General features: G+C 50.9%; 2 protein-coding genes across 6 annotated transcripts; one reads left to right on the forward strand and one right to left on the reverse strand.

The window, feature by feature from the left end:
• Window positions 1-48: 48 nt before the first annotated feature.
• On the forward strand, window positions 49-13,179 carry LOC112551422 (gastrula zinc finger protein XlCGF28.1-like). Of its 5 annotated transcripts, none has more exons than XM_025212424.1 (4): window positions 49-329; window positions 1,103-1,230; window positions 5,168-5,283; window positions 6,779-13,179. In XM_025212424.1, the coding sequence occupies exons 1-4, from the start codon at window positions 318-320 to the stop codon at window positions 8,230-8,232; spliced, it is 1,710 nt and encodes a 569-aa protein (XP_025068209.1). In that variant the 5' UTR covers window positions 49-317; the 3' UTR covers window positions 8,233-13,179. The 5 variants fall into 5 exon arrangements, with proteins under 5 accessions (XP_025068209.1, XP_025068210.1, XP_025068211.1 ...); XM_025212425.1 differs by having other exon boundaries at window positions 6,782-13,179; XM_025212426.1 differs by lacking the exon at window positions 5,168-5,283 and having other exon boundaries at window positions 1,103-1,229.
• Window positions 13,180-16,841: 3,662 nt separating this feature from the next.
• LOC106722586 (zinc finger protein 570-like) lies at window positions 16,842-26,134 on the reverse strand. The gene is made up of 8 exons (XM_025212420.1): window positions 25,921-26,134; window positions 25,204-25,369; window positions 24,699-24,788; window positions 24,001-24,173; window positions 23,389-23,515; window positions 20,965-21,081; window positions 19,426-19,515; window positions 16,842-18,649 (listed from the first exon to the last, which is right to left on the reverse strand). The coding sequence occupies exons 1-8, from the start codon at window positions 26,023-26,025 to the stop codon at window positions 17,334-17,336; spliced, it is 2,184 nt and encodes a 727-aa protein (XP_025068205.1). The 5' UTR covers window positions 26,026-26,134; the 3' UTR covers window positions 16,842-17,333.
• Window positions 26,135-26,140: the final 6 nt, after the last annotated feature.

Here is a 26,140-nt window from a genome sequence, read left to right on the forward strand (position 1 = left end):
GAGGCGGAGTGACCATAGAGTCCCCGTCGTCCGGGGCCAGCAGAGCGGTCGTAGAGTCGAGGTCCTCCGGGGCCAGCAGAGCGGAGCGGAGCGACCATAGAGTTGCGGTCGCCTTGGGCTAGTAGAGCGGAAGCTGTGGTTGGGGGAGGCCGCCGCACTCCGGCAGGGAGTGCTGCTGCGCACGCGCGGAGCGCGGGGGTCGCAGTGAGCGGGGCCTGGTCCGGGTGCCGCCCGCCCGCTCGCTCGCTCCTGCTGCAGCCGGCCTCGGGCCTCGGGCCCTGGAGATCCAGCCCCGCCGCCTGCCGGGCCCAGCGGGGATGGCCGCACAGGTGGGGCGTCCGCGTCTGCCTCACTCGGGGGGTCACCGGAGGACATCGAGGCGTCGGGTTTCGTGCCCGTAGAGGACAGAGTAGCAGAAAGCCGGGATGGCCCCGAGTGTGTTACGCCCACTTGATGCAAACGGGAGGCTCCCCGGCTCCTGCCAGGCTCCCGGGCATCCAAACCCTGCGCCTCCGGGCTCGGGCCTGCGCCTAGGACGCCCGCCAGAGGATTTGGAAACACCCTCCGTGGCACAGAAATCTCAGGGCAGCCAGGTCAAAAGCCTGGCAGACGAGCTGCCTCCCAAATCCTCGCTCCGATTGAGATAGCCCGTGCGATGCAGCTCGGTGCCGGGAGGGAGAGCGGGCGCGCCGCTCCCCGGACGAGACGGGCCGAAGCGGGCGAACGCGGTTCGAACTCGGCAGAGCTGCGTTAGCCGCGGGGTCGGCAGTCGCTCGTCCGTCCTCGGAGCAGCCAGGCTGCTTTATCGTTGCGACGGGGAGCGAGGCGCAGAGGTGTGGGCATCGCAGGGTGTCCCGTGGCGGAGCAGGATACGTTGTTGGGGTCGTTACTGCTGGTTTCGTTACAGCGGCCCTATGCTACGTTTGTCACACCGGGGGCTTTTTTTGGAGCGACTGTGTTAGCAGAAGGGTGGGACGTTTCGTATCCACGGCCAGCGTAGCCATGCTGGCCAGTCTTTGCAGCGCAGCATAAGGTTCAGGGCGCTGTGGGTTGGAGGAGGCTGGGGCCGATGGGACTGAGCGCGTAACCCTTGTGCCTGCAGTTCCAGGAGGCGTTTGAGGACCTGGCGCTGTTCTTCACGCGGAAGGAGTGGGAGCTGCTGGGAGATGGAGACAAGGTGCTTTACCGGGACCAGATGCTGAGGAATTACCAAGCCCTTGTTTCCCTGGGTAAAGCTCTGTTTCTTGCTTCTCCCCAGAGTTGTTCATAGATGTTAGGGCTGAAAGGGACCTCAGTAGATCATCGAGTCTGACCCCCTGCATAGGCAGGAAAGAGTTATGCGAGCTTGTTCTGACTTTCTTCTCTACAGTCTTCATAAAACCAGAGAGGTGGGGCTGGAAGTCAACTAATCCACCCCCCTGCCTGAGGCAGGATCGTCCCTGTCCAAACCATGCTGTGCAATACATAATCAAAACTCTACAAAAGACTATCATCAGTTCTGACACAATGGAGACCCAAGACCCTCGCCGTCTGTAGGTAAAGCCAGGGAATTGTTCCTGTGAAATGTTGTCAATATAGGCTGAGATCCTGAGTAGAGGGCCATGCCCCCTGCAACAGGATGGCAGAAAACCTTCCCCTGAAGAAGGGTTGGGCTGAAGGTGGATTTAAACCATTCCCCTAGTGTTCTGCCATTGATCAGGCTTATGTTCTGTTCTGTGTTTTCATATCCTCCTTTATTTGAACCAGTCCCTTTCCTCTGGGTTTTCCTTGGGCTGCATCCACATTTAGAAATTATTTTGCAAGAGATCTCCCTTGGCTCTCTCAGTATGCCCACACTATTTCCAACCCATTGTTTATAAATATTCAAGAAGTGCTCTGGCTTGAGAGAGAAGTCTTCCTTTCTCATTCTCTTTCCTGTTGTATCATGCCCAAGCGTTTAGCTGTCTTAAACTGCATGCTTCAGTGGAATTTAATCCACTTGGTTCTCTTGGGTTACTACCCAGCATAAATCCATGGAGATCTTATCAGCATCTCCTTCAACATTTGGCTTTTCCATTTCCTCAACTCGTCCTCTAATGACGTTTCTACACACAATACAATCTGAGTCCTAAGGAGTGCCTGCGAGTTTCTGCCCACGTACCTCTCTAACATCTCTATGTCCACAGACTATGGATTTTGCCTTTTCTGCATTTACTTTAATACCCATCTTCTCAAGCTCACTGTGCTATTCTATAAGTTTTTTTCCGTTCTAAAATCTCTTCGTATTTCAGGAGGTCTCCTGCAAACATCACCTGATCCAGAGTGCAGGGCATCTAAGTTCTTGGCAGGTGACAGTGATCACTGTGATAAAGAAGTGGGCTGAATGCAGAGCCCTGATCCTTGTTCTGACTACTGTTGAGGTTTGTATGTGCATTTAGCTAGTCAGGTGTACTTTTGTGGTGCTTTATTCTTCCTCTATCGTCATCAAAGACCTACTTTTTAGTTTTAGGAAAAAGACTAAACAGAACCTAAAAAGGGCAAGCTTATTCTTTATTTTTTCTTGAAAGTGGCTGGGGATGTCTTGCTTTTTCTCCTTTTCTAAAATCAAACTAATGATTGTTGATTTATTGTGGTTCTCTTATGTCTAACTTTAAATATCTTTTTCATCATTTTTCCTCAGTGAATGCCTAAGTAATTTTTTGCTCCTGCATTAAAACCATGGTACTGCTCTCTTTCAGTTTGAACAAGAATAGTGATACTGCATTTGGTTGCCAGTTATCTGGAAACTTCTTGTACTATACACTTTTCTGGATGAAGCAACCAACCATCATTCCCCTTCATCTCCTAATGCTTTAGGAATTTCCACAGGTTGGATCTATAACCTTGCCACTTCTCCTATTTTCTCCAGTTGACTTTTGCCTCTTCTAACTTTCTCTGCATTGTCAGTTGGCTTTGCGATTTCATTTACAATGTCAGTGGATATAAATTTGCTCTGGGATATTCTTCTTTCAAGAAATTCTCAAAATTCATCATTCATGCACGGACAATTTCTGTTAGCTAAACTGTTAATCCACCTTTCCCATCACTAGTAGTATTTGAGACATTTATTATCCAAGTCCTCCACTTGTCCAAGTGCATGCATAGTGGATTTTAGCCAGCTGATTGTTTTCTCATTCATCTACTGTTTAGTTTTTTCTATGCGTCGCTTATGCTGCTTCTCTTACCACTGCCCTTCCTACAACCCTAATCTTATGTGACTTGGTATCACCTAATAAGTTTTCTGTGGTTGTAAAGACAACTCCTTTCCTTATATTCCAAAATGCATCTGCATCAAGTTTATTATTATAGCAAGACTGTGGCATTTGTTATATAAAGCCCTAGATTTCAGTTCTGAGCTAACTTCCACCATTTCATCTTTTCCCCTGGGGTTACCCGTCTTCATTATATTATTTCTGTGGGAATAATCCAATGTCAGCTAGTAAGAACCAATGTTAGGCCAATTCATGTCAAACAGGCTAAAGGAAACAGAAGTTATGGAACTGGAAAGAGTCTAGGTAACATCATAGGCAAATAACCTAGATAGCCAAGGAAAAAGTCAAGACAAAGTACAATGACAAGGAAAGACTGCAGAAGTTAATGGTTTTAAGTTCAGTCTGACCTGTTTGTATCTAGCTTAACTGCAAAATATTAGAACAGCACACAGACTTGCTTTCAATTAGCATTAAGGCAAATTCTTATTTAGGTTTTAACTGGCTGTTAAAAGGGCAGTTTTATCTTCAGCTGGTGCTATGTTACTTTTGCACTGAAATCTTGTTCAGGTACAAGAACACATCTACAGATGTTTAGATACCCTTTCTACTGAGGCTTAGGGCATTTGTGTGCATGCTTCTGCTGCAGCACCGGGCACTTCTAAAAGCACCTAGCGCTGCAGCACATACATTTGTATAAACGGCAAAATGTGCATCAGCACACAGAAAATGGCAGTGGTGCGCTTTTGAACTAAAACACATTGAAGGTGTTTTAGTTCAGACGTGCAGTGCCGCTACTTTGCGTGCTGACACATTTCACCATTTATAGAAATGCATGTGAGACAATGCCAGGTGTGTCAGCTTGCGTGTCGAGCAGACTCGATTAATAGAGTCTGCTCCAACGGACTGGATCTCCAGTGTGTCGGAGCAGACAAATGTATGTGTATAAATGCCCTTAATCTCTAACACTTGGGTAAAGTAGGTTGTCTTAACAAGCTAGCCACCTGTTAGTGATTTTAAAACCATAGCACTAAGAAAACTTAGAATATTAAGATCATTTTCTTTTTTTCCCCAGGAATTGTAATGTTTCTCTCTCTCTTTAGGTTAATAACCATATTGCTTGTAACCTTTTCGGGTCTTGGGGATTTCTTTCTTTTCCATAATCTGACTGTTTGATTCTACATAAATGCTTTCTTTCCCCCCACTCCCCCAGTTTAGAATTCTTATTGGTTGTAACAGGAATAGCAAAAGTTTGACACCATTCCCTTTTTACCAATTGCCAGGTAAGAGTTTTATTATAGTCTTCATATAATCAGTCTTTTAGACTTCTTAGTTTTGTTGAGACAAAGTTGTCAAAGACCAATCTACAACTGTAGGTCAAAATATAGTCACCTCTAGAGTTAACGTGAAGTCATTCTTTCTTGTGCACTATTGGTATGAATTACTTCTTTCCCCCTCCCACTCGCCATAGAAAGCTTCATTTTCATCCAGCTGTCACTGACCCTTTTCACGTCCAAAACTTGTCAGTGCAAACTTAGTGAGACTAAATTGATTTTCAGTTGCCTGCCTGGAATCCCCTGAGAAGTTGTATCCATCCATAAGTGTGTCTGTTTAACTTTTCTACCTAGTATCTTAAAAGTATATGAAAGTTTCCTCATCTGTTCTAGTATATCACAGATCATTGCACCTCTTCCTTCTTTCTTCTGAATGGTTGATACTTTTTATTTCGTATAATCATAATTTCTGCTTACCTGGGTGGCATGGGCCATTATCTGTTGAAGGCTTCTGTCTGTAGTGCCCTCCTTTTGATGCTAAATGTCCTTCCCTTTTCCTTCAAGGCCCTCTTGGGATGTTTGAGTCCATTGGATCCATTCCTTAAATCCCAGTAGGGGGACTAAGTGGAGACTAACAAAGCATAAGCACCCTTTATGCACTTCCCTATATCAAGGTCCCACACCAGACTTAATCTGCCGCATTCAGCGAGGGGAGGTGGAGCTCTGGGTCTGTGACGATGAGGATTCTGGAGAAAGCGCGTCATCCGAGGGCCTGTCCCCAGGTGAGTTGTGGCAATTCCACCTGCTCCACCTCCTTAGAACCTCTCAGTACCAGAATGACGGGGAGCTGGAACCCAGCAACGCCACCTTCATCCTCCACCCCAAGATACTGACCTTAAACAGCTTACCCTGATCTATGTGGTCCAGGCAGGTAGGTGTTTCCAGTCCCTGCAGTTCGGTGATGTGGGCACAAGCAACTGTTAACTTTTTCTTTCCCTTTTAGGACTCTTGGATCGTGACAAGAGCCTGGGGAAAAGCTGAGCATGGGGGGAGGGGGAAAGCGGCCCCTTGCCCACCCCATGGCCAGTGCGCCCTGCTGCAGCCGCTTGCAGCCCACGCAGGGCTGTCCAGAACAGCCATAGGCAGCCCCAGGCAGGTCTATAGCCCGGGCCAGAAGCCGGGGCTTATGGGGTGGGGCCGGGCGGGCCCTGCTGTTGTGGGAGCCCGCCTGGGTCCTACTGCCTTTGGTTCCTGTCATTTTTGACAGAAACCAAGGGCAGATAAATCGTAACTTCCTAAATTTTTTAGGGGCCTCGCAGGCTGGATAGAATGGCCTTGTGGGCCAGATCTGGCCTGCGGGCCATATTTTGCTCACCCCTGCCTTAGGGCTTGCTTATACTACAGCAGCAGTCTGTTCCAGAGAGGGCAGTGCTCATCACACCCCATGCACCCATACTTGCTAACATATTCCAGACTCAGAAGTTTACCAGTGAGGCTGCTTCAGATTTACCCACACATGCCATTCTCAGGATGGCCAGAGAACTGGGACCTGGGAAATAAGCATGAGCCCCAAGCAGCCTCGTGGTGAAGTCATGGGTCTATAGTATGACAGCAACTTTGGGTGGGTGGGAGAGTGCTTGGCCCAATCTTCCCCCAGGACCCACCACTGCTCTAGTGTACGTAAGCTCTTTTGAGACTTTGTTCTTCCATTAGGCGGATGCCTCTTGTCTCCCAGCCATAGAGAGCATGGAGCCAGTCAGATTCTTTGCCAGCACACACAATCCACATATGTCTACCCCTGAAGGGTCTAAGCTGATACATCTCTCCCAGTAGCGTGATGAGTGATGGGCAACTGGAGCACCAGCCCCAAGTGCCCACTTAGAGGGACATTACGAATGATAGCTGCAGCTGTTGCCACTGCCAACCTAGTGCCCTCAGCCAGACTGGCCCCTTTCACTGCTTCTACCAGCACTGGTGCCCAGGGCACAGACCTTGACTGTTACACTTCTGAATTCTCCCCATTTAGATAAGGCTTAGATTTGGGACAGAACTACTGGGAATCTGAGTCTTCCACTTAAGCAGCATTAGCAAAGTGTACGGACTTGGTCCTCCATCGTCTGCATTGGGAACATTTGAAACTGGATCTCTTGTTCTCACAGGGGACCCAAGTGCCAAGGCCTAGCCTTGCTCTGGGACACATCTAGGCAAGTGGAATAGCAGCGCTTCCACTTGGCCAGAGGCACAGGGTCTAATTTCTGCATTCCCTTCTCTACCCAGCAGATGCCTGGATGGAGAGCAGAGCTGAGCAGCAACATCTGAGGGAAGCACCTGCATACCTGGAGCTGGTCCCAGTCAGAAACCAGCTACCTGTGCAATGGGCACAGAAAGCAGCTGAGCCCCGAAAAAGCCCTGCATGTAGGGAAGGATTCAAGGGGCAGAGAGATCTGAAGAGTCCTGAGGGCAGCACTCAGAGGGGGGAAGTGTTATATATATGTGGAGACTGTGGTAAAAGCTTCAGAGATCAACAGGAGCTCAGGGTGCATGGGGGGACCCATGTGAGGGAGACTGCTGACCCCCATGCCTATAAATCCCGTCTTGTTGAGCACCAGAGAATACATCTGGAGGAGCGCCCCCACCTCTGCCCTGAGTGCGGGAAGAGCTTCCTCCAGCTGTCTCACCTCCATGTCCACCAACGTGTCCATACCGGGGAGAAGCCGCACCACTGCTCTGAGTGCGGAAAGAGCTTTAATCAGTTGTCCCACCTTCGTGTGCACCAGCGCATCCACACTGGGGAGAAGCACTACTGCTGCGCTGACTGCGGGAAGAGCTTCAATCAGCTCTCCCACCTCCAGTCCCACCAGCTCATCCATGCTGGAGTGAAGCCCTATCACTGTGTTGAGTGTGGGAAGAGCTTCCGACAGAGGTCTACCCTCGCCCAGCACCTGCACGTGCACACTGGAGCCAAGCCATATGGCTGTGCTGAGTGTGGGAAGAGCTTCAACCGCTCATCCAACCTCCGTGTGCACCAGCGTCTCCACACTGGGGAGAAGCCACACCGCTGTGCCGAGTGTGGAAATAGCTTCAGTGACCCGTCACGGCTCCGTGTTCACCGGCGCGTGCACACGGGTGAGAAGCCACACCACTGTGATGAGTGTGGGAAGAGCTTCAGGGACCTGTCACGGCTCCGTATCCACCGGCGTGTCCACACGGGGGAGAAGCCTTACCGCTGCCCCGAATGTGGGAAGGGTTTTGCTCGCCCAGATCTCTTCCAGATCCACATGCATGTGCACCGGGGGGAGAAGCCATACCACTGCACAGAGTGTGGGAAGAGCTTTGTCCGCCCATCCTTCCTTCGGGCGCACTTGCACGTCCACACAGGGGAGAAGCCCTACCCATGTGCAGAGTGTGGGACAAGCTTCCATTACCCATCGCAGCTCCGCATCCACGAGCGCCTGCACACCGGAAAGAAGCCCTATCATTGCATAGAGTGTGGGAGGAGTTTCAATAGCCCAACCCACCTCCGCGTGCACCAGCACGTCCACACCGGGGAGAAACCGTATGGCTGCAACGAGTGTGGGAAGAGCTTCACCCGCCCATCCTACCTCCACGTGCACCAGCGTGTCCACATGGGAGAGAAGCCATGCTGCTGTGGCGAGTGTGGGAAGAGCTTCGGGGATCATTCTGCTCTGAGCAAGCACCAGGAAACCCACAGATCAGACCCTTGCCATTGATGTGGGATCAGTTTTTGCCAGCTCTCCTCTCAGCTTTCTCCCTACAGTCTGTGCCCTGGGGTGGTAGGGAAGGATCTGGCACCTGAACTAAAATGGCCTCACCTTTGCATCTGCCCAGGTACTAGGCTCACATAAGCCTGGGGATAGGAGTATTGTCCAGGAGACTCAAACATGCCATAGTTGGGTTTCAGGCTGCAACTGAGATGGAGGAGATAGGTGGGCTCAGGCCTGTGCTTCAGGAGCCCTGCGGTCTTTCAAGTTTTGGATTGGCAATCTGGTCAGTTGACCAGTCAAATATTGTCAGTTGACTGCATATTTTTGACTGGTCAAAAATTTTACCAAAAAAGTAATTTTTTTTGTAGTTTTCTTGACAGAAATATAAGTTTTTTTAAAATTGTTTTTGACACATTTCTTAATGGAAAATTGGACTTTTTCTGTGCATTATTTGGACCTATTGGCAACTTTTTTTTTACAATTTTTGACCGGTCAATGGACTGAACTTTATTTGACTAGTCAAATACCCAAACCTACTCAAATGGGTTACCCTTGTTTGTGCTTAAAGCCATCCTTTGGCATTGTCTGAGGTGGGGACAGAGAGGCTTTCTTTTAGTTTGTTTTAGGGGGTTTTGGACTCTCGTATTGTGCTTGCTGCGGGGAGGGAGAAGAGTTGGATGCTCTTTGAGGAGGGGAGGAGACAACTGCAGCCTCTCCGCAGGGGTCGGGAGCAGGTTTGGAAGAAATATTGAGGGGAGACTGAAGGGCTCTCGCCTGGGATTGAGGTGGAGTGGTGGGGAGGGGATGGTAGGGGAGGGGCTCAGGACGGTTTCTTTTATCTGGGTGTGACTGGCAGTTGGGAGGCATGGTTGGGTTGGCAGGGGGGGTTGCATGTGTATGAGGTGGGGGGTTCACATTTTGGGATGTTGCTTGTGGCTTTTTTTATTGCAAACTGCTGAAGCTTCCTGGATAGGGCAGGATATAAGCACCTGTCCTGGCAGGGGGGTTTGCACGCGAGTCATTGCCAAGAACAGCTTCTGCAAGGGAGACTCAGGCCACCTGCGCTGCAGAGGCCTGGCTGGTGCAGTAACGATGGCAGCACCCCTAGTTCAGATGCAGCCTGTGCTGGCAGAGGGAGTAGATGCCCCACCTTCTGGATGACGTGGGCTGAAGCAGAAAAACAGATACAGCTCAGCAGAGCTGTATCTACATCAGGCACTTTGCTAGAGCAGCTGGGGAATGAGAGGTTTCATAGTCCTATCTGGGCTAACCATACTGATTGAAATACCAGTGTTTCTGGCACCTGTTCCACTCTTTTTGCCTAATTCCCTTACAGTACCCCTAACCTAACGTCCCACTGTCCCAGCCCTGACCCCCAAAACGGTTACAGCATCTGTGTGTCTGTTGCAGCACCCCGTTCCCTTCACAGCTCTTTCTCTCCATACCCTCAAAACCCACAGAAGCCCATCTTCCTCACTCTGCCCCCCCCTCCCCCAGCCAGTTTCAGCTCTGGGGAGTGGGGTGGGTGGTTTCCCATGCTCAGGGCTTTGGCATGTTGTTGGGGGAATATGGCAGGTGGCTGGTACAGCATTATAGCCCTTACTACCCTACAGAACTAAGCAGAGAGGAGCAGCCTGCCATGATGTAGATCAGGGTTATAATTGTAAGTTATAAGGGATTCATTAGGAGTGTGTCCTGGGGGGATAGAGGTGCTCACAGGAAGACTGGGATTTGGGGATCTGCAGGGGGCAGGGAAACCCTGCAGGAGGCATAGTATTTGGGGTGATAGAAGGTGATAGAGATTTGTGCAAGTGTCACACTGGGGAGCCTGAGTAATAGGGAGCTAAGGGTCCTGGAAGGGTTACAGAGACCAGGGAGACTCATGGAAAATGGAAGGGATACAGGGATTGGGAAAGTCTGCCCATCTTTCACCACATTTATAGGACTGGCCTAGAGAAAGATAATTCCTGACAATCTCCCCTGCCACCCCCTTTTTTGACTCTCCAATGGAAAAGGAAAGCATACAGGCAATGAAAGAATGGGCAGGTCAACAAGGAAGCTTGCTAGGAAATGGCAAGAATCTGCATGGGCAAAATCAGGAAGGCAAAGATAAAGAATGAGCTGCACCTGGTGAGGGAGGTTAAAGAGAACAAGAGGATCTACAAGTAAGTTGGCCCAAAAAGAAGCACTAAGGAAACTTACCGAGCCAAGGGAATTCATGAGACCCTAACAAGGCAGAGCTACTCAAGAGCTACTTTGCTGTTGTCCCCCCCCAAAAAAATTAAGCTCCAAACAAACATGTAATTAAGATTATTTAGGAGCAGGGGAGCAAACCGAGGAGTGAGATAACAAGATAGTCGAAGAGTTTGCTTTGAGTCTGAATGAATTCAAGTCGGCAGGATCTGATGAACTTCTTTCCATGGTACTGAAGGAACTGGTAGAGGGGATGTTGGAGCCCTTGGTGAGGATATACATGAAGTCATGGGAGACGGACAGGAGCGGTGGTGCTCCCCTTCAGAACGGCAAGGAGGAGGACCTGAAGAACAATAAACCTCTTTGCCTCACTGTAACAACTGGGAAGTTACTGCAGCCTTTAAGGATTTGCAAGCATTTCGAGGAGGCAAGGCTGATCGCAAGCAGTCAGCATGGATTTACCAAGAACAAATTGTGTCAAACAAGCTTGATGTCCTTCAAAAAAGTAACTGGGTGGATGAAGGGAATGCTATGGGTATAGTGTATCAGGATTTCAGCAAGACTTTTGAGACTGTCCCATGGGACATTCTTGGATACAAATTGGAGAAATGTGAGCTAAAAACCCTGTGAGGTGGATAGACAACTGGCTCAATAGCTGACATGGAAGGGTAATTATAAATGGATCCATGTCAGAATGGCAGGTGGCTTTGAGTGTCCCGGGCCTAGGGCTGTTGGACATGTGTATTAATGATCTGGATGGTGGCATAGAAAGCTTGCGCAGGCTTTCAGATGGTACAAAATTGAGAAGGATTGTCAGCACGTTGTGGGGAGGGGGCACAACTCAGAAAGGTCTCTACAGATTGGAAAGCTGGGCTTGGACAGATGAAGTTGAATGCTAACGAACACAAGGTTGTGTACCTCAGGAAGAATAATCAAAAATACAAAATGGGTGACGCCTAACTGGGATGGCTGCACTACGGAGAAGGCTCCGGAGTCTTGGGAGATAGTAACTACACAGAAGGCAAACGCAATTTTGGGAATGCATCAGTAGAAACATTGGGTGCAAACGGGAGGTGATAACGCCTCTCTACTTGACACTGGTTAAGCCTAGTTTTACCCCATGGTCTAGAGTATTGTGTGCCATCTGGGGCTCCATGTTTTAAAAAAGGCATGGAGAAGTTAGGTTCCAGAGGGAGGTGACAGAAATGATAAAGAGCTTGAAAGGCAAGTCGTACAAAGAGGCTGGAGGATCTAGACATGTTCAGATTGTGGAAAAAATGCTTAAAAGGGGACACAATACCAGTTTTCAGATACCTGAGGGGTTGCCATAAAGTGCGGAAAAGCACGTTTTGTCTTGTGCTGCGGAGAGTAGGACGCGGACTGATGGCTTGAGGTTGCAGCATAGTAGGTTTAGGTTGGCTATCAGGAAAAACTTGATTGCCAGTCCTTGTGGTACTTAAACCCTGGAGGGCTTGCCCCTCCACTCAACATTGGACCCATTGCCGTACTTGGGGTCACGAAGAAATTTTACCCCACGGTCAGATTGGTACTGACTGGGAGTTTTTGCCTTTTGGAGGCTGGTGGGGGCTCTTCCTTGCGTCTCTCAAGCATTGTTTATCAGCCTGTGCAGCTGCGGGACATTTGCTGCCATGGTTCCCCAGCTTTATGTGTTGCAGGTTGGGATGTTATGTCTTGTGTTGCATCAGGCCTGTAGTTTTGGTAATAGGTTAAACTGGGTTTTTATAGGATTGTTTGGGTAGTGATGATCCTGCCTCTTCCAGCCCTACTTCTCTCTGACTCCTAAGTAATAAGCAGTGGCACCAGTCCTGTGAAGTGACAGAGACCCCAATTGGCAATCCCTAGAGCCAGCACAGTTGCTGTCCAGAGGTGGCAGCAGCAGCAAGTCTGTACAGCAGCGATCCCAAACGGCACGAGATGATGCTCCCGAGAGGTGATGGAGACCCGAGCGGTGCGCCAGGCACCACATCTCATTGGTGACTCCAGACGGCACCAATCCTAGTGGCACTTAAGCTGGCTGCAGCGATGTCGCCAGGCAGCACTCGAAGCAGTGGCAAGCTGGTGAAAGTGGCAACTGCAGTCTTGGGTACTGAAAGGCAGCAGCACTTAAAGTGGTTGTGGGTGATCCAGAGCAGCAGCACCCCCAGGTAGCGCTCCCTGGAGCAGCAGCCAGTGATGACTGATGACAACCCACCCAGTCGGTGGTAACCCTGGGCGGTGGGCTTCCTCAAGCTCCCAGTGACACTGGCTGCCTCGGCAGCGACCACGAGCATCTAGAGATGGAGACCCCAGCAACCCTTACCTAAAGGCAGCAAGCAGTAACAAAAAAACATCCCTAGTAACCCTGGAAGAAACCTCTCAGCCCACCCCCACTACACTGGGCAAGGTTGCAATTCCCAGGTGGAGAGTTTGCACTTAAAACTTAAACCAGAAACTTAAAATTTGAAGGTGCATAAATATAGGTGTTGATAAGGTACTTAATATTTTTAATGTTTTTCATATTTTAGGGTATTTAATGGGGGAGGTTGACACTGGGGTAATTTAATATTAAAGTTGTTGAATATTTTGAAGTGTTGGACATTTGGGATGCTATTTGGGGATGCTTTAATATTTTGGGGTTATAATGGCTGGGGAGTTTGAATAGTTGAAGGGAAAATTAGATGAGGCTGAAATATTTTTATTTATTTACCTTTTAATAAACTTCTATTAGTTGAAATCACTTGTGAGTGGGGAAGTTGAGTGGGGGGGGTCGGGCGGGCCCTCGGGGATGGAGCAGTGTGAGTTATTACCCCTGGGCAGGGTTGGCCACCCTTAAGCCGGTGCTGAGAGCTACTGCTGGGGGACAGGATGGGGCCAGGCCTGTTCCCTGGGGTTAAGCTGTAGTGGCTTCTGGGGAAAGCACTCCCATCTACTTCAGTGTGGAGTCCACATTGCACTCAGGAACTGGGTTATTTGCAACACCTGGGGCAGGTAATCCTGTCCCTTCACTTCCCACCCCCACTCGGAAAGCCAAACCAAGGAGCAGCTGCATCTTGATGCTGGGCATGGGGCCCTGTGCAACCAGCCCCTGGGCTCACACCCCAAAGGTGGCTGCTTCTTGGCTCTGTGTATAACCAGCCCCCAATACACCACACCTCAGAGGCAGCTGCATCTCAGCCCGGGGTCCCCATACAACCAGCTTTTGATCCCAAAATGCCCTTCCTGGGGAAGCAGCAGATCCAACTTCACCTTAATGCCAGGTAGTATGTGAGAACAGTCAGTTCGGGAAGGGGAAGTGCATGGCAAAGAGAGGGGCTCCGAGGGAGCTGCAGAGCGGCTGAAATGGAGACAGCTGATGCTGCAGAATGAAAGCTGCTTCTAAAGGGGAGTCGGTAGCAGAAGAGGGGCAAGTAGATCATAAGTGGGCATTGCCTGGCACTTGTCGCACCGCATGAGACCCAGAACCTGCAGGTCAAGACGGGCCCCGTTGCACTGGGCACTGCCCAGATCCGCAGGTCAAATTTGGGCCCTGTCATGCTGTGCACATCACACATGCTGCACAGGTTCAAAGTGAGAGAGAACCCAAGAGTTGAAGCAGGCAAAAGACTGGAGGAAACAAAGGCAAGGACTTTGCCTAGAACAGTGGTTTCCAACCTGTGGTCTGTGGACCCTTGGCGGGCGGCTATTCATATTTCAATAACTACAGGAAGCTGCAGCTGCCTGCAGGGAGACCCCCACCTGCCCCTCCACACCCTCTACCACCCCTCCCTGCCACTACAGACAATGTGCTTAAGAGACAGAGAGAAACTTTGTGTTGCAATGAAAATTTTGTTTTTATTCAAAGAAACACTCAACGGTAGGTATCGGGAACATATCCATCGGCCTAGAGGGAACCAACTCCATCAGCAGCATCTGCGATATGTGCAGCCAGGCGATCCTGCACGACGGCTGCCCGACCAGCGTCTCCATGCTGATGGTGTGGGATGTCATGCGCTGCCCACCCACGTCCCGCTGCCTCCTCAACCCGAGACTCCCTAAAAACCTCTCCCCTGGTTTCGCAAATATTGTGGAGCATGCAGGCTGCCACTATAAAAGCCACTATGTTTTCTGGCTCCAACTCGAGCCTGTAGTTCAGTGACCTCTGCCGTGCTTTGAGGCGGTCAAAGGCACGTTCAACAGCCATCCTGCACTTGCTCAGGTGATAGTTGAAAGCCATCTTCTGCAGGTGAGGGGAAGAACAAGGCAGCTTTGTCAGGCCACAGGCTGCAGTTAATGAATAACACCAAGGCCAAAGAGCAAGTCACGAGAGATAGCAGAAGGGACGATTCCTTATCTCGGATATAGATTTCAATTGATTGAAGTCAAGATTGACAGGTGATTGAGACACCAGGGTCAGGCAACCTAGGGAGAAAAAGCTTGAGCTAAGGTGATCCCTCGAGCCCCTTTCCAGGACCACTAAAATCTGGTTCCACTCAGTTCCACTGAAACAAAAAAAATTCAATAAAACCAACCAGGGATCAATTATTAGTATGTCTAATTGGCCATCTATGAAGACTGGGCATGGGCTAAGCAACAAACTGGACTTTTCCCAAAGGCCAGCAGAAGAAACCAACCCAGTGAAAGTCCCCAGGAAAGCAGAGATGCCGGGCCAGCAGACCTATCTGAATCCAAGGTGGCCTAAGCGTTGCCTTCATCAATACAAATCAGTCTTTGCTACAGTAGAATCCCCTTTTTATGGCATTCTACTAGTCAGCATACTGTATTAACCGGCACCGCTCCGCTCCCATCCACCACTCCGCACCACCGCCGCGTGCAACCACCCCGCACTGCCGCCACGTGCAAGCCCCTCCTAAACTCCCCTCTGGCTCCAGTATTTTTAGATAACCGGTATTTTTACAGTACCGGCACCCGGCATTCCCCACGCATGCCAGATAATGGAGATTTTACTGTATTAAGCTTTTGAATTGCGATTGGAACGGTCTCGTTGATCAGCTAATTTCACTCCTAACCACAAGTCAAATCAAGGAAAACAGATCAGGCGACTTTAACTGATCTGCGCACGTGCTCCCCTCTTGGAAAAGAGTGGTTAGGATGTCAGCTCCTTTGACACGCACTCCTTCTCCTACGCACACTTCTCCCCTACTTACACAGCCCCTTAGACCAGAGCTTTCCAAACTGTGTGCCGCGACACAGTGTGTCGGCGGCAGTGTGTAGGTGTGTTGCGCGAAATGCAGAAAATTTTGTGGAAGGGCACCGCGGAGCTCCCTTACTCGCGTCTGCTTCCCTTGGCCCTCCCCCGGAACTGAATTACTGTGTCGCGAAATGATGCATGTCTAAAAAGTGTGTCACCAACATGAAAAGTTTGGAAAGCTCTGCCTTAGACATTCGGCAAGTAACAGGCCATTTCAAAATGCGTTGAACAAAGTCCCACTCCCTTTTGATGGAGGTGGCCACCTCCAACAACAAGACAAACCAGCCCTCTGGCCAGAAAACTCAGACTCGTTTCAAAAGTGACAGGTTATTTTCTTAAAACACCTTAATATGGGGAAAGGGGGGCAGTTTTATACCTGGGGAGATGGAAATCAACAGTGATAACAATTATAGATAAGACAAATAAAAGTGTGCTCGATAATGGTTTATTAATCTCTCGGAGTAGCCCCTACAGAACAATCCTGGACCCAAATGGCTTTGGCACCAGCAGGGAGGTCTCAGTATTCACAATGGGAGATTACAGCGTGCTGAATTTCACCCAGGGAATGTGCTCATATTTTTTACACCCTTCCACAGGAGAGGCAGGACCTGCTACAGGCTGCACCTCCTTCACACCTGCTACCCCGTTACACCCAGAAAAGGGACTCAACTGCTCCCTGGCCAGAGGCTCCTTCAAAAGTGCAGGATCCTTGCTGCGCAGCCGTACGTGGGAGTAATGCCTCGAATGTGACCAACTCCTGCTCCCGAGAGTTAGCAACAAGCCCTGGATTACAGTGACTCCTTTGGAAAGGGAAGTGTCTAGGAAATCAGAGATATCTGCCCTGGAAACGGTCTGGGTCTGGTCTGCTCCCATTGCACAGCTCTGGAGAGGATATAGAGGCCAACCACAGGGATATAATGCTCAGTTCTGGCGGTTTTATGAGCAGAGGAGGCAATGAGGCCCCTGGCAGTGAAGAGTCCTAAGAGAGGCTGAGAAGCAAAACTGTCCAAACCAACTCTAGGGGTGGTAGTAGTAGCTCCTTGCAGACCCCAATAGGCATTAGCAGGCCTGAGAGAGGGGTATGTGGTGGGGAGGAAAGTTGAGGTTAGGGTGCAGGGCAGGCAATACTTCTCGCTAACCTAGTGAGGAGGGCTTTAAACTAGGTTTGCTGGGAGATGGAAACCAAAGCCCTGAGGTCAGTGGGGAAGCAGGTGACCCAGAGGAAGAACAAGCAGGAGGGGGCAACAGGGGAGGTGTTCTCACACTTCCTGAGAAATCAGGGCAATCAACTAGTAACCTCGGGTGCCTGTACACAAATGCACGGAGCCTGGGAAACAAGCAGGAAGACAAAGCTGGAATAAGTCCCATGATAGTCCCTGGGTGTCATTTGGAGTCAGTTCATAGAAAGTTAGGGCTATCTTTGGGGGGAGAGATATCTCGTTAGGAGGGTACTTCTTCACCTGGCAGCAGTGACCACTTTTAGACTGCAAGGCTGATGCAAAGATCGTCTCCTCACATGTTTTCTTAGCATCTGGCCTGGCCGTTTTCTCTTAGCCCCTCCCCACCATCAGACCTTGGGGGCCAACATCTGGATCCTTTGGGATCTGCGATGCCCTACATGGTCCGAAGCATGGGTCAACTTTTTCTGCAGCACCAGCATTGCCTGAATACAGCCCTGAACATGTAGAGCAAGTAGAGATCCCCAGGCCCTTCCTGCACTGCTTAGTTATGGATGCTCCTGGGTGTGGAGGAGCTGGTGCCGGGCCAGGTGGCAGGACTGGGTGAAGCTCTTCCCACACTCCAGGCAGCCATGTGGCTTCTCCCCTGTGTGGATGCGCTGGTGTCGGGCCAGGCTGGAGGACTGGGTGAAGCCCTTCCCACACACACAGCACTGATGTGGCTTCTCCCCCGTATGTATAAGCTGGTGCTGGGCCAGGTGGGAGGAGTGGCTAAAGCTCTTCCCACACTCAGGGCACCGATGTGGCTTCTCCCCTGTGTGGATACGTTGGTGCTGGGCCAGGTGGGAAGATTGGCTAAAGCTCTTCCCACATTCAGGGCACAAATGTGGCTTCTCCCCTGTATGGATGCGCTGGTGGTCAGCTAGATGGGAGGCTTGGGTGAAGCTCTTCCCGCACTCAGAGCACCCATGTGGCTTCTCCCCTGTGTGGATGCGCTGGTGCCGGGTCAGGCTGGAGGAGAGGGTGAAGCGCTTCCCACACAGAGAGCATTGATGTGGCTTCTCCCCTGTATGAGTGAGCTGGTGCCGGGCCAGGTGGCAGGATTGGGTGAATCTCCTCCCACACAGAGAGCACTGATGTGGCTTCTCCCCTGTGTGGACACGCCGGTGCCGGGCCAGGTTGGAGGAAAGGGTGAAGCTCTTTCTGCACTTGGTACAGCAGTACTGACGCTTCCCCTTTTGTGCGTGCTGGTGCTTGACCAGGTCTATGGGGTACACAAAGCTCTTCCCACACTTGGTGAAGCAATGGGGGAGCTCTCCAGAATGGGTCTTGTGGTGAGCAACCAGGGTCGAGAGGCAAGTGAAGCTCTTCCTGCACTTGGTGCATACGTGGGGCTTTTCCCCAGCATGCCTCATCTTGTGCAAAGCCAGGAGTGATGGACAGTTAAAGGTTTTCCTGCATTCAGGGCAGGGGTGGGCTCTCTCCCTTTTCTCGGCAGTGAGTTTCTGCTTCCCGCTGAGGCCCTCCCCACTGGCTTCATTTGGATATAGCGTCTGTCTCCAGTGGAACTCTGTCTGGTGGCTCTTCATGTCTCTCAGCTCCATAAATTCTTCCCTGCCCCCAGGGCTTTTACTGGGTTGTGTCCAATCTCCACTCTCACACCCAACTGAAGATGGTACCTGATTCACTGCTGTAGTCTCCTTCTGCTTTTGGGGTCTCCCCTGGCTCTTGTTCCATTGGTCCTTCTCAGGTCTCAGGGCATCCAGCTCACCCAAACTCCCCGGGGAAGTCCGTGCTGGCTTGAGTTTTGCAGACCCTTCCACAGGAGGCTGCTCTTCAGCTCTGCTCAGCAGCCAGGCACCTCCTGTCGGGGGAAGAGAAACTCTGGATTAGTCTCCACACTGCTGCCAAAGGGCAAGCACTGCTGGGATCCCTTCTGCTGGGATGGGCTTCAGAGCAGGACTGGACCTTGGCACTTGTGTTTCCTTAAGAAAACAAGGTCTTCCTTCCAAAACCACAAGTGCTGGGGGCGAAGGAGGGGCAGGTCAGTGTGCAATGCTAATGTTCTCTATTCAGTGGATTTCAGAGCCAAATTCTGTCCCAGCTGTCAGCCCCATCACCTCAGAGCCTGCTCGGAGAAATATACGCATGACGTGTGCGTAAAGACGGTATTGGAATGGCTTCGTGCTCTAATGGGCTGAGGATGAGACCAGAGACATCTGCTTAAAGGAAGAGCGAGGCTCCCTAACGGCTGGGCTATCCCACGGCACTGGTGGTTCCACGGGGACATGATGCCGAGCCCTCCACCTGACTGGCCTGACATGCTCCAGAAGCCAAGGTACATTGGTGAGACTGCTCTCCTGTGCTCACCCTTGATCTCTGGCAGTCCTGACAGCAGCATCGAGTACAAGGGTGAACAACTTAACAGTGGATTTCTAGGGCTTGTCAGCAGTTATGGGGGGGCTGTGGAGCACTGCCTTACATTGCACCAGCTGCTTCTGTGATACACACAAGTGCTGCTTATGCTTGGGAGAAAAAGCCAAAATGTTTCATCCCTCCCTCCAAGAAATGTTCTGGGAGGGGAAGGACTTAGAGCTCCGGCTCTTTGTTTTCTGGAAGGAGCAGGGCTCTGCTTCCTACCTGCTTCCAAGGAAAGTTCTGATGTAGGGAACGAGCCCGTGGAGCTTTCTTCTGCTGATAAGTCCCAGGCGTCCTTCATGTCACAGGAACCTGCCCCAGGATAAAGGCCTTGGCACATTAACTTGCACATGGACTCTGTGTTGAGTTGCAAGCTTTGTGACACTCAGGTCCCCAGAGATGAAACAGGAAGGGGAAGATTCTGGTGCAAACCATGGAGAATTCACTTGCCCTCCCCCCCCAGCATGACAGCTTGTGAATCCCACCCACGCCGTGGAGCCATTTAATGCGACCTGAGACCACGATCACTTCTCTGGGTTCCAGATCAATCTGACCAAGAGAAACCAGGGACAGCCCCAACCTCTCTCCTGTCCAGTAATGGCTACACGGAGCTTCTGCCGACCATGCTGATTTCCATGAGGGACTACAAATCTCATCATGCTCTGGAAGAGTATAGAGGTATGGCTAATCTTGAGCTGGGGAATGAACTCTTACACTGCTGAGTGAAGCTGGAAACTATAAAGATCATGGTTTCCCAAGGAAACCAATCCGGGCCTAAAAATCAAGATAGCAAACTTGCTTGTCCTCTAACAGCTATAATTAGGGGGAGAAGAAGGGAACAGCTGCTTGTCTCCACATCATTGAATTCCACGGAACAACACCTGCCGGGACACACTGCAGTATGGACGGGCAAAACGGTGGATCCAGCTGGTGGCTGGACCCATCTCCCAGAAGCCCTTGCCCACATCGTACTGGCCAGTCTCCATAAAGACCCCAAGAGCGGTGGGGCTGTGACAGTGCAGCGCCAGGGTCTCTGGTCCAAGTGGTGCAGCCAGGGCACGTGGCTGGGCAGGGAGCTGCTCCATGGTGGTGCCAACACAAGCCAGAGCCGGGGAAGAGCCACAATCCACTGCCTGCACACCCCTGGGGCACTGGATCATGGCTCTGCCCCAGCTCTGACCCATACTATCTGCCGCAAGATCCTGGCCCTGGAGCAGCTCCCTGCCCAGCCATATGCTCTGCCATCACCACTTGGGCTGGTCTTCATCCACACTCTGGGCTTGCACTGTAGTGGTCCCCACAGCTCCTGGGATCTGCATGGAGACAGACTGGAGCGATGCAGGCATGAGCCAGACTTTGCCTGCCCCCGCATTACAGCATAAGCTATTTGAGGTCAGCAACCTAGAATGGCAGCACAGGGCAGGTCTGCCGTTTCCAGGTCCTCCTGTCACTCTGGGTACGGGATATTTCTGAGAGTGGAGTCAAGTGGAGGGGATAGCCACAAGTAGGCTGACTATATGGAAATCACCCAAGAAGTCTGGGAGACTGTCCCCTCTTCCCCCACCCTACGCTTTCACTGCTCAGCGAGGGTGGGGCTGTGTGCTTGCCTGCTCACCTGCAAGGTGCTCTACTCTGCTCCGACTCCCAGCCAAACTGCACCCTGCACCCCTGAGTTTCTGGGATGCCCGTTATAATTCTACACAGCCAGCCGGGACCAGCCTCTGAAATTTGGGACATGTGGTCACCCTAGCCAAAACTCACCTGGCAACAGGTCCTCTGGCCTTAAGATTCCCCCGTGGTTCTCATCATCGCAGATCCAGAGGTCCGCTTCCCCTCGCTGGATGCGGCAGATTACGTCAGGTGTGGGACCTCCATATCCTGTTTTGGAAGCGGTTAAGGAGTGTTTGTGACTGGGTGCTGGATGAAGAATAACCAACCAAAATCTGAGGGATGGATCCAGTGAACTCAAGGTTTCTACCGGGGTCTAGAAGGACAAGGAAGGATGGGCATTTAGGATGAAAGAGAAGGCACCGCTGGGAGAAGCCTTCAATAGATGACAGTCCTCGACACCCATGTAGTAGAGGGATGGTCATAGGAACAAAGTACCAACCACTCAGGTATAAAAAGGGTACAAAACTGATAGAGTCACCGGGGACAGGGGTGGTGAGGCAGTGATCTGTGATGTAGCAGAAAGCAGAAAGATACAGCTTTTACTGTTTTCAACGTACCATTGTTAAGAGACATGGGACACACTTGTGTAATGGCTAATATTTATCTTATCAGAGTAATTCCAGGCAAAGGAGTAGAAATGAGTTTATTCTCAGTGAAGGTTTGAAGTGGGGACTCAGCAGTGAGAAGAATTCATGACAGATGGCTGACAACGAAACTTTGCTCCCCTGGGAGAAAAGGCAATTCATCATCAACAGGGCACAGGAAAGGATGATTTTTTAAATAACTGTAGATGCAACTGAAGCAATCATCCCATCCAATGGTAGGATCATCCAAGGAGGGGAGATGGGTGCACAAGTTGCCAGATACTGCAGGGGTTAAGACAAAGCTCATGGGAGTCATGGGTATGGATTAAAGGCAGAAAAACATTTTTACAGCTTGTGAAACCCTATAATGCAGAAATGATCTACGGAGTTTTCCAAGACAAAGACAATCCTGGAACTGCATCTAAAAGAGAGGGCATTCAAGACAAATAGATTGCACAATGACTAGGAACAGATATATCAACACAGCAAAAGTGTGGGATCTTGTGAGAGCCAAGGGGCAGAACAGAGACCTAAAATGGTAGATATTAGCTTGTAAGACAACGCCTGAGCTATGTAGCAAAGTCAACCAACAGTCTTGTTATTATAATAAAGTGGTTGATGCAGATACACTTTGGGATACAGTGAAGAAGTTTGCACTTTTAGCTTCTGATGTAGTAAAACCCAGTCATGTCAGGAAAATCAGGCTGCAAAACCTGTAAGGAATGGAGGTTTCATGAGACTGGGGGTGAAAAGTAACAAGAGAGCAAAGACAAAGGGAGTAAATACCAGTTTTCCAACGACAAGAGAACAGATAATTACTCGCTAAAAAAATTAAAGGAAAATGTATTGCAGCCAGAGTCAAGAGGACCACCAAAATGAGTGCGAACCAGCTTGATTTTACAACAGGAGAGAAAAAAAAACCTTCCGACGCTTTCAAGATAATTACAGGAAAGAATAAAAAGCTCTATATGGTCTTTATTGAGCTGGAAAATGCATTTGAGCACTTCCCCAAGGAAGTCCTCTGGGGGAACTAGAGGGAAAAGAAAGCACCAGAGAAGCCAACTGACCTAGTAAAAAGTAGAATACCGCAAACCTCCACACAGACCCAAACGAGCGCCTGTATTAGAGATCATCTGGAAACAACAACTGGTTTTCACCAGGCCCTGCACCCAGCCCACTTCTTTTTATCACTATGATGGACATCGGATATGAGGAAGGGTGTTAGGAGCAGGACAAGCAAACTTTTGAGACTGGCAGTGAGACTGAGAGCACAGGTCTCAAAGTACATGCAGCAAAGCTAGTCTGTGGTCTACGGAGATGAAGATGTTAGGAAGGACGTTTCCAGTGACTCCTTATTAGAAGTACCTGGGTTCCACCATATCACTAGAGAAGGAGTTGAGAAAATGCTTAATCCATCTGTTGTAGCAGCAGAGGCTGGTAAGACTTCCATGAACTTCTGTTGGGGCATAACCAAAGAACAAGAAAGGGGATTTAGCTAGCACTGAATTCAGCACGCTAGGATTATTAAATGTGTTTGGACAGGACACACTAGACAAGAGAGGGAGGAAATCAGAATAATTCCCCGAGGCCTAGTTATTAGTGAATTTTTATGCACGAGGAATTGGAGGTGATACGAATATGCTGAGAAAGCAAAGGGACATCGTGTTGCCATGAAGCTGCTAATATGGAAGCACCAGAAGTTACAGTAATGGGGAAGACTCAAGCGAAGACAACTGCATCAAATGAAGGAGGATATATATATCACTATGAAATGCAAGACAGGCCTGATCACTGACAGAGCAGTGGGGAGGAAGCAGATTTAAACCACCAGCCAAAAGTTCCTGAGGACGAGACTGTTGAAAACCAGGGAGAAGACAATAAACTTCTGAGCTCACATGGCTCCAGGGAGAAGCAAGAAGCAAAGCTTTACCCAGGGAAACGAGGGCATGGAAATTCCTCAGCATCTGGTCCCGGTAAAGCACCTTGTCTTCATCTCCCAGCAGCTCCCACTCCTTCCGCGTGAAGTACACTGCCATGTCCTCAAAGATCTGCTGGAGCTGCAGTCACAACACATTATACCACGAGTATCTCCTGGTCCAGCTGCCTCCAGCCCCCACAGCCCTGACCTGTACTACTCTGCACTACAAATATTTGAAGCTTAGCCAGGACAGGAAGGGGTGCAAAATTCCCCATTGTTCAGCTGACATGTGATGTGGATGCAACTCTGTGGGCATATGAGTTAATATGTCTGCTTTACCCTAGCTCATGTTTGATCAGTCCTTTGAGGCAGCTGTAGCAGCTCGTCTAGAGGGTCCATGGACTCTGACCTGGCCTTCCAGGGTTGGCACCACTGGCCATCTGCACTTGGGAGTGAGCTCCTGCTAATGCCAGTGTGGGGAGTTTGCAGCCCCTCTCACCAGTGAAGCCTCCTCTTGTTCTTCAGGTCTCTGCACTCCCCAAATTCTTCTCTGTGCCCCTGGCTCCTCCTGGGCTCTGCCCCAGCTGAACTCCCACACCCAGCTGAGTCCTCTGCCCTGCTCACCTCCATGCTCTCCCCCTGCTTTGGAGGTTTGCCCTGCCTTTCCTGCAGTTGGCCTGGCTCGGGTGTCAGGGAGCCCCTCTCTTCCAGTCTCCCTGGGGAAGTCCTCTGCAGCTCCCAGTCTACAGGCCCCTCCTCAGGAGGCTGCTGATCAGCTCTACTCAAGGTCCCTGCACCTGCCGGGTAGGGAAGAAAATCCACAGGTTAGTCCTGGTGCTGCTGGCACGGGGAAAGCCCTGCTAGTCACCTGTACTGGCCTGTAACTAAGACAGCCAGAGGCATCAGTGTGTGCATGGGATGAGGTTGGGGCGGGGAGAAGGCGGACTCAAAAATCCCACAGGCCTTTCTAAGAAATATCCACAGACACAACGCTGGAGATGAGCCCCAATAACTCTGTCCCAACGCAGGGTGGTGACCACAGCACCATGGCATGGCAGATCCTAGGGGGACATCGCTCCATGAGAAAGAAGCTGGAGGGATGTTGGTACTGTGTCGGCACCCACATATTAAGGGGAGGAGGAAGGGAAATGCAAAGGCAGTCTTCGCCAGGGTGTGTGAAATGCTTCCAGGGGCACTGGGAGAACAGGAAAAGCTGATCTGTTGAAGCACTGACCCCATCGCAATGTTCTGGCAGAGATTTTTCCATTGATGGATGGATGGTACCTCCTGCTGCTGGAGAGGGGTGAAAAACGGCTCCTTACCTGCTACTGGGAAAGGGCCTTGTCTGGGGCACCAGCCCGAGGAGCTTCCACCTGCTGACCGCTCCCAGCTCTCCTCTGTTTTGGGGGAATCTGCAGCAGGAAAGAGGCCTGTGGTTAACTGTAAGTGGGGAAACCCATTTCCTTGCCATGTGCACATATCCCTGCCTTATTAGGCACAGAGGGCTCAGTGGGGGGGGCATGAGAAAAGGGAAAGTAGAACACTGATTACTTGAATATCAATTAGATCATTGATTGTTACCATGGTAGCATTATGAGGCCCGAATGAGATAAAGGATCTTTCTGCTGGGTGCTGCACACATGCAGTGAGAAAAATCAGGCGCCCTCAGCCTGGTGCTGCCCAGCCACGGAGATCAGAGCCCTGTGGCACCCCAGCCATTCGGTTACAAATATTGTGGCCCTGTTCCGGGCAGGGGCAGACATTCGAGCCTCTCGCCCCAAATGCAAGACAGCTACTCAGGCCCCCAGACCCAGGCCTGGACCTTACCCGACTCCTGGAAGGACAGGAGCTCTTCTTTGGGCACAAGAGGCAGCTCATCCTGGGGCTCTGGGGTCTCTCTCTGCCCTGTCTCCTGCAGAGGCGCGTCTCTAGAGTGGGCCTTTGGCTGCTGCAGCCAAGAATCAGCTTCTTTGACCTTCACACACACTGTGACCTGGGGACGAGACAAACATGTCACTGGGGAGCTGGGAATGGGAGAGACTGGGGTTGGAGGGAACATCCCTCCCGCACATTTTTTTTTTTAATTAAACTTTCCATATTCCAAGCCAAATTAGCCAAAACCAATTCCAGATCCAAGAGTCAGTCCAGACCATAAGTGGCCCTACTACCGGCAAACACCCTCCACCCCCATCTGGGGCTTCAGATGTTTCCAAATCCTTTGGCGGGCGTCCTACTTGCAGGCCCAAGCCCGGAGGCTCGGGGTTCGGATGCCCCTGGGTTTTGCTTGCCCTCAGCCATACGGCTGCCGGGGCAAACCAGGGAAGAGTCGCCCGTTTCCATAAAGCGGGTGGAAAGCCAAGATCTTCCCACTCCAGCAGCTAAATGGGAGGTTTGTTATGCATGACCTTGGCGGGTACTACCCCCGGTCTTCCCCGGCGTGGCTAGGAAGACCACCTCCGTGGTCGCGGTGTTCCCCTTGCCAGGTAAGCGTCGGACATGGCGAAGGGGGCAGCAGCATCGATGCCTAGGGCGAAACATCCTCACCTGGAGCTTCTCCTCCTCCTCCTCCTGCCCCAGCTGCACCCCCTCGGCTAGCCTCACGGCCTCGGCGCAGGTCTCCACGCTGCACGCCCGCTCCCAGCTCCGCATCTCCCGGGGCAGGACGGCCAGGAACTGCTCCAGCACCACCAGCTCCAGGATCTGCTCCTTGCTGCGGCGCTGGGGCTCCAGCCAGCGCTGGCACAGCTCCCGCAGGCGGCTGCAC

This window comes from Alligator sinensis, unplaced genomic scaffold (assembly GCF_000455745.1).
Source record: "Alligator sinensis unplaced genomic scaffold, ASM45574v1 scaffold1329_1, whole genome shotgun sequence".
In the NCBI taxonomy this organism is placed as follows: Eukaryota; Metazoa; Chordata; order Crocodylia; family Alligatoridae; genus Alligator; species Alligator sinensis.

What these genes read in the sequence shown, in the direction of transcription:
- LOC112551422 (XM_025212424.1), top strand. An exon ending in CAAGCCCTTGTTTCCCTGGG is followed by an intron (nt 1,231 to 5,167) that starts TAAAGCTCTGTT and finishes ATGCACTTCCCT; the next exon opens with ATATCAAGGTCCCACACCAG. An exon ending in ATCCGAGGGCCTGTCCCCAG is followed by an intron (nt 5,284 to 6,778) that starts GTGAGTTGTGGC and finishes TTCTCTACCCAG; the next exon opens with CAGATGCCTGGATGGAGAGC.
- LOC106722586 (XM_025212420.1), bottom strand. Translation starts at nt 26,025, where the DNA reads ATGCGGAGCTGGGAGCGGGCGTGCAGCGTGGAGACCTGCGCCGAGGCC. An exon ending in AGCAGGGGGAGAGCATGGAG is followed by an intron (nt 23,516 to 24,000) that starts GTGAGCAGGGCA and finishes TTGTGACTGCAG; the next exon opens with CTCCAGCAGATCTTTGAGGA. An exon ending in AGAACTTTCCTTGGAAGCAG is followed by an intron (nt 18,650 to 19,425) that starts GTAGGAAGCAGA and finishes TTCCCCCGACAG; the next exon opens with GAGGTGCCTGGCTGCTGAGC.